The sequence below is a fragment of the Xenopus laevis genome, chromosome 4L (genome assembly GCF_017654675.1).
Source record: "Xenopus laevis strain J_2021 chromosome 4L, Xenopus_laevis_v10.1, whole genome shotgun sequence".
NCBI lineage: Eukaryota > Metazoa > Chordata > Amphibia > Anura > Pipidae > Xenopus > Xenopus laevis.
The window spans coordinates 88316237-88328558 of NC_054377.1; the positions used below are offsets into that span (position 1 = coordinate 88316237).

General features: G+C 38.6%; 1 protein-coding gene across 2 annotated transcripts; it reads left to right on the forward strand.

Moving 5' to 3' along the window:
* The first annotated feature begins 554 nt into the window (after nucleotides 1-554).
* On the forward strand, nucleotides 555-4265 carry uqcrh.L (ubiquinol-cytochrome c reductase hinge protein L homeolog). 2 transcript variants are annotated; one of them, XM_018258378.2, is made up of 4 exons: nucleotides 555-699; nucleotides 1581-1616; nucleotides 2418-2579; nucleotides 4023-4265. In XM_018258378.2, exons 1-4 carry the CDS (start codon nucleotides 655-657, stop codon nucleotides 4053-4055), a joined length of 276 nt encoding a protein of 91 aa, XP_018113867.1. In that variant the 5' UTR covers nucleotides 555-654; the 3' UTR covers nucleotides 4056-4265. The 2 variants fall into 2 exon arrangements, with proteins under 2 accessions (XP_018113867.1, XP_018113868.1); XM_018258379.1 differs by lacking the exon at nucleotides 555-699 and adding an exon at nucleotides 845-868.
* Nucleotides 4266-12322: the final 8057 nt, after the last annotated feature.

Consider the following 12322-nt stretch of genomic DNA (forward strand, 5'->3'; position numbering starts at 1 on the left):
GAGGGAAAAAAAAATTTTCCCGCATGTAGTGCAGCAATTTTTTGACCACACCACTTTCTGTGGCCACACCCTCTAATTACCATGTTTGTTTTACAAAATTTGGCAGGTTATGAAAGTTTGAAAATATTTCTCCTTATCTAAACTGTGTTTTTGTGTCTCAAAATTGTTACAAAGTATCTTATTTGCACATGTTAGCTGTTCTGGGCTCTCTGCTAAAAGCCAATTAAGTGAGAAACTTTGTTTCTTTTTCTGGCTGTTCAGTGCATAGAAAAGAGGGACTTTCCAGTACAAATGAGGGACTGCGGGTTGAGCTGTCAAAAGAGGGACTGTCCCTCCGAAAAAGGGACAGTTGGGAGGTATGCACGTTTTAAAAGCAAATGTACTCAGTAACAATAACGTCAGCGGAGCCCTGTAAGCCGCTATGTCTGTCCCACCCTGTTATTATATGTTGATGCTTCTCCCCTAGATGGCAGTGTGGATTCCCTGTGCTCACACCATAACCCGACTATTTCCGATTGCCAACAGTCGTGGTGCAATGAGATTTCGCCAATGAATGACCAGAGAAGTAGTTCCCGTGTCAGGGGCGTGGTAATGTGACGTATTTCCGACGGGTGACCCCTCTCGTCCTTCTTAGTTGCAGACTAGTGACGGAAGATGGTGCTGGAAGAAGAGAGAGATTGGGAAGGGGAACCCGAGGAGGTGAGAAGCATAAGAGGGATTGTTCCATTTCCTGCACCGACAATAAGAGACGTTTAGTGCTACTTTTCATTGCGTGTGAACAAGATCTCTAAATTCTACTGGATCCTCCATCATCGTTGTAGATAGTACCAGCCAGGTCACCGCATCGTCCTTTCTTTACATGTATGGGGTGGGTAACAATACGGGCGTCACATGTAACACTGAACAGCCCTGACCTGGTCATTACCTACCTATGCTCCTTTCTTTGCCATGAGTAGTAAAATTGATTGAAAAGGTCCATTGATCAAGTAGAATCCTCTAGACATCTAATAGTCCCCACTAGTACACATGGCACTTTTATCTTTAGGTGAAGACCATTGTAATCTCTTCCTTTTTGTCTTGAGCAGAAGGTTGACATACTTCCTGTTTTAATGTTACACAAGGACATTGATGACCTTGTATAGGTAGATTGGTTCAAACACCAAATAAAGATTAGAATTCATCTTTTTTCCAAGAACTGTTTCCTGTTCTTTTAGCTCTTTGAATAAAAGTTATGTTTTATTGACCATTCCATGCTACTCCCTTGGTGCTCTTCTGGGGACTTTTAAAAGAAATGCAGCTTTATGACTTATTGTAGCTTTTTTTTTTTTTAAGTTTGGCTATATTTTCTAGTTAAAAAGCAAAACCACTAACTGAAGATGTAAATTTGGACGATGTGTTTTCAATTTGTATATGCAAATAAGGTTCAGCTTTAGTATTTAATAATTTAAACCCCCCCCATGTAACCAGCAAAAAAACAGACCTACAAAAATTAACACGCATCACTATCAATTCAAGCCATTTGATTCTGAATACCTTTTAATGTTAATTTATTATTGTAATGTGTGCTTTGTCTGCCTCAGGAGGAGGAGGAGGAGGAGGAAGAAGAAGAGTTAGTGGTAAGAATATAAATTATTTGCTTTTTTCAGTGTAATGTGCAATTAAATCCCTTTAGTCTTTAATTTATAGAGTTTACCCTTATTATTGTCCCTTCTTATCCTGTTTTTTTTTTTTTTCAATAGTGTTATCTATCACTTTAAAGCTTCCTGGCACTTCTCTAAGGTATCAGAACTATAACTAGTTATAGTATATAACTATAACCCCCAATATGTACCATATATTGGCCTGCTTTTAGCAGTGAAATCAGGGCTTAGGGTGCAGTAGCAGGCATTGGGATGGGGCAAGTAACTAACTGGTAGCAGTAATTTAAACATAATTGTTTAAATAGTTTACCTGAACATGCAGCTTACATACTGAAACATGTAATGATCTTGCTATTGGACAAAAAGGTAAGAACAATGCTTACTCCACTTAATGCTTCTGCTCAAAAACTTAAATTTTTCTTTATTAAGGTGCGATAGCAGCAAACGTTTCAGGGCTATGCCCCTTCATGAAGTGCTCTTACAAATTATGTACAGGGAAAGTATTTAAAGGAGAGAACAACCAGATACCATACCCACCGTGATCAGAATGATGACATCATTACAATAAATGACAGTCCCAATAGCTATTACAGCACATTACTTAAACCTTACATATATTTAAAGGATACATAGTTCCTTGGTAGTGTAAATGTCCATTTGCTCAAAAAAATATAAAGTACTATGTATCATTTGAATATTTGTAAGGTATAAGTAATGTGGAGGAAGGGGTTCATTATCTTTTGATGTAATGATCTTGCCCTTCTTTTGACCCTAAAGGATCCCTTAACCACAGTGCGGGAGCAGTGTGAACAGTCTGAAAAATGTGCAAAGGCTCGAGAGGTGCTGGAATTGTGTGAGACTCGAGTCAGTTCTCGCTCGCATACAGAAGAGGAGTGCACTGAAGAACTCTTTGACTTTCTACATGCCAGGGACCACTGTGTGAGTAATCAGGAGATATGTATACAATTTTTTGAGAAGGAAATTCCCTAAGCGCAAAAACCCTCCCCTGTGTTGCTCCCTCCTCCCCCCTGGCTTACCTGTCCCGCCGGGCAAATGCCCCAAACTTGTTACTCACCCCTCTGCGCAGGTCCTGTCCACGGAGTTCACAGGCGCCATCTTCTCCCAAGCGGTCTTCTTCCTGCTTTTGGCGCATGTGTAGTAGGAGCATTTACTGGTACGGATATACTGCGCATGCTCCAAAAGTCACAAAGTTTTCTGATTTCACTTCGTGACATTAGGCGCATGCGCAGTAGATCCGTACTGGTAAATGCGCCTACTGCGCATGCGCCAGAAGATGCTGATTAATCCAGGAAGAAGACCACTTTCGAAGATGCTGTGATAAGTTTGAAGTCCTGGATCATTGCTGCTATTGACAAGCTGAAACTTTAGCCTGGTGCAATAAGTTCAATATATAAAATATGGCATTTTTAGCCATATTCATGTTTAGGGTTTAGTTCTCCTTAAAGCCTGTGCCAGTGCTCCTGTTAGCAGAAAATTGCACTGATCCAGCCTTTTCTCCTTTCCTTCTTGGTGGTTCGCACACACAGTAGAGTAAAAAGTTGTATTTTTCCACTCTACAGCACATCCATTCGCCCAGGGCAACAGAAGAAAAAAAAGCTGAAAAATAAGATTGCAACATGACACTAGTACAGACGTACCGTAAACCAGTGCAGTTTTCTGATAACAGGATTACCCTATAATCCCTAACATTTGGCACCCCTTCCAGTGATTTTAAGTTTCCTTCTCCTTTAAAGAAATGATTATTTTTTATTTTGAACCTATTATTTTGAATCACTGTAGTTTCCCTGGTACTTGTAAACATATTCACTGCTGTGATTTGGTAGTAGTGACTATTTAGTGCCCATGAAGCACATACATGATCATGGGCAAGCTCAAGTTTGTTCAAAGTGTTCAAGAAAAAAAGCTTATTGTAACAGACACAGAAGTCATTTTGTTTTTTACCGGAGTTTTGTATTTGGACACAGTTGTCAACATTAACCTTATCGTTAGGGGGCATATTGATCAAAATGTGATTTTAGAACTTAATAAATTAAAACTCATCCATGTTGTTTTCATTCCTATGGAATTTTTAGAACCATATTTATTAAAGGAATTGTTCAGTGTAAAAATAAAAACTGGGTAAATAAATAGGCTGTGCAAAATAAAAAAATGTTTCTATCTATTTACCCAGTTTTTATTTTCACACTGAACTGTTCCTTTAAATGGTGAGTTCTAACTTTCATCCATTAATAAATACAATTCTAAAAATCCCATAGGAATGCATAGATTGTGTTTTTATTTATTAAGCTCTAAACTCTCATTTTGATAAATCTGTCCCTAGGTGTATACTAATGTTTCCTTCCCTTTTTTGTTCTCTTGCAGGTGGCTCATAAAGTCTTCAAGAACCTAAAATAATGTTTTTAATTCTCATGAATGACTTTTGTTTGTTGAGCTGGATGGTCAGTGGCTGTGAAACCTCATCCTATGGATTGTGACTCCTTGATCCTGCTTTCAGTACAGTGCTATTCTCCGCACCATGGCTAATATCTTGTGGGATAAATGCCTATAAGTAAATATCCACAGTAATGTTGTGACTGTTAATAAAGCTATTTGGTGTTAAGTCCATATTGCTGCCTTGCTTACTTTAATTTTTATTATTAAAAAAGGGCTCATTCTATCAGCAGTATAACATCTGCTTAAAGGAAAATTATACCCCCAAATGAATACTTGAGCAACGGATAGTTTATATCAAATTAAGTGGCATATTAAAGAATCTTATTAACTGTTAAATATATTTAGGTAAATATTGCCCTTTTACATCTCTTGCCTTGAACCACCATTTATTGATGGTCTGTGTGCTGCCTCAGATCACCTGAACAGAAATACTGCAGCTGTAACAGGAAGTGTGGAAGCAAAAGACAGAACTCTATTTGTTAATTGGCTCATGTGACCTAACAAGTATGGTTTGTTTGGTATGTTTGTGTGCACTGTGAATCCTACTATCCCAGGGGGCAGCCCTTCTTTTTTTAAAATGGCAAATTTCTGTTTATGATTATCCAATGGCACATGCTAGTAAAAAAGTTTATTATGAAAATAGTTTATTTACATATGAGCTGTTTTATGCAATATCATTTTATAGAGACCTACATTGTTGGAGGGGTATAGTTTTTGATGAATGAATATTTTCATTTTCCTGATATTGTTATAATCTGAACAGCAGACCAGAAAAGGCTGTGTTCTGGTTGCTAGAACTGGTGTAAACATTGTGACTTTTACTATTTATTAGGTTAGCCCACATGATATCACTATTAAGAGATAAAATAAATCCCTTTTAGACTTTCCCTGAAAACAAATTGTGTAAAATGACACCTGTTTTGAAAAAAACTGACGACTCGTTTTTTGTAGAGGTTGTCCAGATCAAAATTGCCTGTCTGAGTTTGTCTCATGGGTGCACCTCTTTGGATGCATCATTGAGCTGAAACAGGAAAGAACATTACCTAAACTATTGCCCCAAAGTAGGAAGCATGGAGGTGTTAAAATATGATGCTGCTTAAAGGTGTTATTATTTTTTTTTTATAAACGTTCACGAAAATTTAAATTTAATATAAGCTTCAGCATACTAAAATAAGAAGTTTTCTTAATATAATTAAAAATTCTGAACCTTTTCTGAAATAATAAAGTTTATCTTCACTATCCCTCTCTCAGCATCTGTTTCTCTTCATGCAGCAGTCTGGTGTCTGATATTCATTGACAGTTAGATCCAATATATCTTATAGGGGAGTCTTCTTTTGCCTAGAAGATGTATTAGAACTCACTCTATTAAAATCACCAGAAATCCTGTCTCTCTACATGCAGGATTTATGCAAAAGGCAGTTATTTTGTTTGTACTGGAATCAGTTATTTGAGTGAGCTCTAATTCATCTGCTAGGAAAGGGAGCCCCCCCACTATATGATATATTGGATCTGTCAATGATTATCTGACACCCAACTCCTGCATGAAGACAGAATGAAGTGAAATAGATGCTGAGAGAGGAATAGTGAACATAAACATGATTATTTCAGAAACAATGCAGAATATTTAATTGATTTTATTTAAACAGTTTATTATTTCATTATGATGGAGCTTATATCAAATTTTCATGATAGTTCCCCTTTAATGAAACCAGATGCTCTAGCCCAGAGCATTTTTTCACTACCCCATATTCCAGTGACATTTACACCACTCCAGCTGATGCTTGGGGGCAGATTCACTAAGGGTCGAATTTCGAAGTAAAAAATACTTCGAAATTCGACCCTCGAATTGAAATCCTTCGACTTCGAATATCGAAGTCGAAGGATTTAGCGCTAATCCTTCGATCGAAGGAATAATCGTTCGATCGAACGATTAAATCCTTCGAATCGAACGATTCGAAGGATTTTAATCCAACGATTGAACGAAAATCCTTCGATCAAAAAAAGGTTAGCAAGCCTATGGGGACCTTCCCCATAGGCTAACATTGACTTCGGTAGCTTTTAGCTGCCGAAGTAGGGGGTCGAAGTTTTTTTTAAAGGGCAAGTACTTCGACTATCAAATGGTCGAATAGTCGAACGATTTTTACTTCGAATCGTTCGATTTCGATCGAATTCGAACGAATTTAACCAATTCGATGGTCGAAGTACCCAAAAAATACTTCGAAATTCGAAGTATTTTTCATTCGAATCCTTCACTCGAGCTTAGTGAATCGGCCCCTTGGTATTGCACATGGTGATGTTAGATTTGTTTGCTTCTGATAACCCATAAAAACACTCCGTATAAATAGTTATTATGCTGACATTGCTTCTGGAGGCAGTCTGGAAATAAGCGATGAGTGTTCCACCTGAGGACATGTCAATTTTAAACAAAAGGTCCGGATACTTTTGCTCATATAGGGTATATTAAAACTCACCTGTCATTACTGGCCATATTCCTCATAATTACTATTCCCTTTATGGGTATATTAGTTCTGGACTTCCTGACTGACTGACCTCAGTCAGGATTGGAAACATCATCTCCAGAACCACCACACTGAGCACCGGAGCCCCTCAAGGCTGTATGCTTAGTCCTCTACTGTTCACTCTGCTGACGCACGACTGTGCAGCCATGCAACGCAAAAATCTCATCATAAAGTTCGCTGATGACACAACCGTGGTGGGTCTCATCAGCAATAATGACGAGTCACCCTACAGAGTGGAGGTGCAGCGGTTATCAGACATGTCTCTCAATGTAAACAAAACAAAGGAGATAGTTGTTGACTTTAGGAAGACTAGGAGTGACCACCTGCCAATCTACATCGATGGCTCTAATGTGGAGATCATCAAAAACACCAAATTCCTTAAAGTCCACCTGGCGGAGAACCTCACCTGGTCCCACAACACCAGCTACTTAGCCAAGAAAGCCCAACAGCGGCTCTACTTCCTGCGCAAGCTGAGAAAATCCTATCTCCCACCATCCATACTCAGTGATGGGCGATTTTGCGCCGTTTTTAAAATTCGCGAATTTCACGCGAAACGGCGAAAAATTCGCAAAACGGCGCCGGCGTCTCGTTTTTGACGCCGGCGCCTGTTTTTTCGACGCCGGCGCCCGTTTTTTCGACGCCGGCGCCCGTTTTTTTTTTAACAATTCTTTATTTAGGTAAATTTCAAGAAAAGGGGGAACAGAAAGAAAAAAAGGAGGGGGAAAAAGGGGGCAACAAGTTCAGGTTTCCATAACATTCGCAGAAATATACAGAGCAAAAAATTCCAATAACAGTGTAGCAGGTAAACAGCAAGTTATTACTGTAATCAAACTTTTCACACATGCAATGTCTTCTACAGTATATGTCTAGACCTCATATAGGTGTAATGTTATAAGGCTAAGTCACGTTTAAGGTCACATTATTACTGTATTCCCACCGAAGAAGTTAAGATTTTCGAGACTGGACAGAATGAGGGTGAAGACCCTAAACAGCCTTATGAATTTACTATTAGTTGTTTCGACAAAAATAAATCCATGGGTACCAAGTCTCCCAATATGCCTTGCTTTGGTTGTGAGAGAGAAGGGTAATCTCTTCCATTTGTCTCACTTCCTCAACTTTCAGTAACCATTCTCCTATTGACGGAGCTTCGATTGATTTCCATTTTCGGGGTATTAAAGCTTTAGCTGATTGCATGAGGTGCAAGGTAAGTGGGTCTTTTATTAGGTTTTTGTTATCGTGATGTATATTAAATAAAATAGATTCTGGTCTATCTAGCGAGAAGTTAGATTGTGTTACGGCATTAACTGTCTCCAATACCCCTTTCCAAAATGATTGTAAAATAGAAAAAGTTATCCACACATGAGTATGATTCCCTTCAGCAAGGTTACACCTCCAACATAATCCCGAACTATTAGGGTACATTTTCCGTAACTTCATAGGCGTATAGTGCCATCGAGTAACCAACTTATAAATTGCTTCTCTCGTTTTGGCAGCCCTATTCGTTTTATATATTAGTTTAAGAATGTCAGTCCACATTTTATCCGAGAATACAAAGTTTAACTCCCTAGTCCATTCCATTCGTTGATGGTTCAGGCTCGTGCCTTTTGCTTCAATCAGTAATTTATATGTTTTGGAAAGAGGTTTGGTAATGTCTATTGATGAGGACGCCAACGTCTCCCAGGAAGTCTCAGATCTCTTCCAATCTCTAAGTGCAATTGAACGAATAAATACATGTAACTGAGTATAGCTCCAGATATCCCTGGGATGGCAACCCCATCTCTTTTGTATCTCTGCCAAAGCAATGATTTTCCCATTTTTAATTAAGTCACATATTTTGGTCACCTTTGAGCCCCAATGTCCCCATCTTTGGAAAGCCCCTTTTTCCATGCTTGGTGGGAATTGGGGATTGAAGGTCAATGGCTGCAATATATAAGGGTACATAGTTAATTTGTAAGTGAGTTTATTTTTGTGCCATTCCCGAAGTGTAGCACCTATTAATGGGTGCTGAAAAATCTCCTTCGGAACAAATTCCAAATCTGTCCATAGGTTGTTGATTAATGGATAACCCACTGTCGCGTGTTCTAAAATCCGCCAGTCTTTATTTCTAATTCCCTCTCTCCAATCCAATATTCTAACCAAGTGGGAAGCAATATAGTAAAGATATGAATCTGGCAGGCCGAGACCACCTTTCTCTTTCGGTGATATGAGGAGAGTATGTTTTAGCCTAGGGTTTTTCCCATTCCAAATAAATCTGGAAATCATAGATTTAACAGATTTAAAGAATGCCTGCGGGACTGTAATTGGAAGAGCTTGAATAAGATATAAAAGTTTGGGCATAAAGGTCATCTTAATGGCTTGGAGTCTACCCGACCAAGATAGTTTAAGTTTCTCCCAAAGCACTAACAATTTCTGCAAAGAGGTCAGCAGTGGCAAGTAGTTATCCTGATATAGTTGTTCCATATCTGCCCTTAAATGTATCCCTAAGTATTTAATGGAGGGCTCCGCCCATTTAAATGGGAAGCTTGATTTTAATTCCCGAGCTCTAGAGAGAGGTAAGTTTACATTTAGAATCTCTGATTTTGTGTAATTGACCTTAAAATTAGAATAAACTCCAAATTCCTTCATGAGAGCTATTACCTTAGGAAGAGAAGTAGTAGGCTTTGTTATGCACAAGAGCAGGTCATCCGCGAATGCAATACATTTGTATTCTACACCAGTCGCTATTATTCCTGAGATATCAGTGTCACGTCTAATGTGAGAAAGTAAAATTTCCATGACCATAATAAAAAGTAGAGGCGATAAGGGACACCCTTGTCTTGTTCCATTGCAAATTGTAACCTTGGGAGACAAAGTACCATTGACTCTTATCCTAGCGGTGGGATTCTGATATAGTGCCATAATTCTATGTATGATTGCTGGGCCAAACCCAAAAGTATACAGTGTTTTTTGAAGGAAGACCCAGGAAACCCTATCGAATGCCTTTTCAGCATCCGTGGTGAGCAGAATAGTTGGCAGACCACTTTTTTGTGCATATTTCATCAGGGATATGATCTTAAAAATATTGTCTTTTCCTTCCCTTTTAGGAGTGAATCCGGCCTGGTCTGTATGAATAAAGTCAGGTAAGTATCTCTTAATTCTGTTACTTAGAATCTTGGCATAAATTTTCATATCAATATTGATCAAAGAAATTGGCCTGTAGCTCGGGCATAATTGTGGGTCTTTATTTGGTTTAGGAATTATAGTTATGTGGGCTTCCTGTGCTTGAGGGTGAAAAGCCGTTTTATCAGAAATACTATTGAAGTAATCGCATAGTTGTGGGGTAATGACTTCTTTAAATGTCTTGTAAAATAGAGCTATATAGCCGTCAGGGCCCGGGCTTTTCCCTGTTGGTAAGGAATCTATGCAGTCTTGTATTTCTGCTTTTTCAAAAGGGGCGTCCAAGAAGTCTCTATTTTCTTGTGAAAGTTTATGTATGCCTGCCTCCTCCAAAAATTGTTCCATTTCAAATATAGTTTCAGGTTTTGGGGGTGATGTGTTCAGTTTGTATAGTGATTGATAGTAACTCTGAAATGTTGCAGCTATTCTCTTAGTATCATAATGAATGGTACCGTCTTTGTCTTTAATTGACATGATCTGTGTTTGTGGTTGCATCTTTTTAATGGCCCTTGCAAAAAACTTATTACATTTATCCCCAAGTTCATAGTATTTTTGTTTGGTCCTCATATAACTCTTCTGTACCCTATGATTTAAGAGAGATCTAAGTTGTAACCGTTTGCTTTCCAAAACCAGAAGTGTTTTATGGGCAATAGTCTCTTTGTGAGATTGTTCCAGAATTGCTATATCTTTTAAAAGGTCTAATATTTCTTTTTCTTTCTCTCTCTTTAGGTTACTTCCCATAGCCACCAATTTACCACGCAGGACACACTTAACGGTTTCCCACAGTGTTACTGGAGAAATGTCTGGTGTATCGTTGGTTTGAATTATGTTTTCTATCCAGGACTGTATCTGTTCCCTTCTCTTTTCAGTATGTAATAAGAATTCATTAAGGCGCCATGTAAATTCAGAACGTAACGTTTTAGGGATAGAGAATTTGACCAATACCGGAGAATGGTCAGAAACCAAGAGAGGACCGATGTCAGCCTTTGTGAACAAGCTTAACCAATGATGAGATATAAAGATGTAATCAATTCTCGAATAAACTAAGTGAACCTTAGAAAAGTGTGTGTAGTCTTTTTTTGGTGGGTTCAGTATTCTCCAAATGTCAATCAATTGCAAATCAGATAAAAGCTTCTTTAGTTCTTTTAATGCTTTATACGATATACTCGTTTTCTGGGAGGATGAGTCTACAAGTGGGTTCAGAGATACATTAAGATCACCTCCTAGGATGACAAGACCTTCCTTGAAGTTTTCCAAAACTTTTAAGAAATGCTTCAAATATGTTATTTGTCCCGAATTGGGTACATAAACGTTAGCAATCGTACATATTTGATCAACTAATTTCCCTTTGACCATGACATATCGTCCTTCCTTGTCCGTAATTGTCTCCATCTGTTTAAATGGTAGATCCTTATGTATCAAAGTCATTACTCCTAGAGTTTTTTTATCGGGATTATTACTCGTATAAATATGAGGGTAATGGTGTAGTACCATCTTAGGTGCATGGTTTTCTTTAAAATGGGTCTCCTGTAACATTACTATCATAGCATTTTGTTTTCTACATTGGTGAAAGACCTGTGATCTTTTAACTGGTTCGTTAATACCATTCACATTTAATGAAAAGATGATTCCATCCAAGTTAGATTCATTAGCCATGATCATTTCTCTGGAAATGAAGCCCTTTAGTATATAGAAGCTTACACTCGTTGTAAACCTGCCAAGGGAGAGTAGGAAACCTGGGGGTAAAGTAGGGGAAAAGTAAGTGTCTCACATCGTGAAAGGGGTGAAAGGAAGTGTTGGGGATATATATATGCCGCAATAGACTTATCAGGGAAAAGTCCCTGGGCTGTGGTGGAAGGGCTGCGGCTCGGGTGTAAACAACCACCATGTTGGGGGCGAGTGGTTGAGCGGAGCTGAGAGGAGCTGTCAGGGGCCTTGATATCACTTAAGTAACATCCATCAAACTGACCCCAGGACAGCCAGCTATGTAACAGCGATGGGAATGAATAATAACAGCTAAATACACCATAATAGCAATAATATATGCAAACAGCAGAATATCACAAAATGATATAATAGCAGTCGTCAGCTATAAACAATGTAATAACTATTGGGGTTTTTTTTTTTTTTTTCTTTCATAACTTTCAAAATTTCTTCACACAATAACATTGACAACTTAACTGAATGTGTAAGAAGTGCAGATCTCTCCTTATTTCTGGTTACAAGCGGGATGAATGGCAATACCATGTAGCTCAGGTTACAGTTCCATGGATAGAGAATAAAGTCTCGACCTGAAATAGAATGTAAAAACATCTCTGGCTTACCAAGTCACATCACCTAAAGTTCCCGTCGAACATTATCAGCCATGCAACGTCGATAGCAAAGTGGGAGTCAATTCAGCGGAGATCTTGTCCTGTCCCTGGGTGTTCTGGGTTTCATAGGCGTTCTCTTCGAGTTGGGGGTATGCGACCATTCCCCTTGTGGGTCGAAGGAGAGCTCGGGAATTGTATTTCTATCAGGCAACCAACCTGGCAATTCCATTGTTGGTAAGTG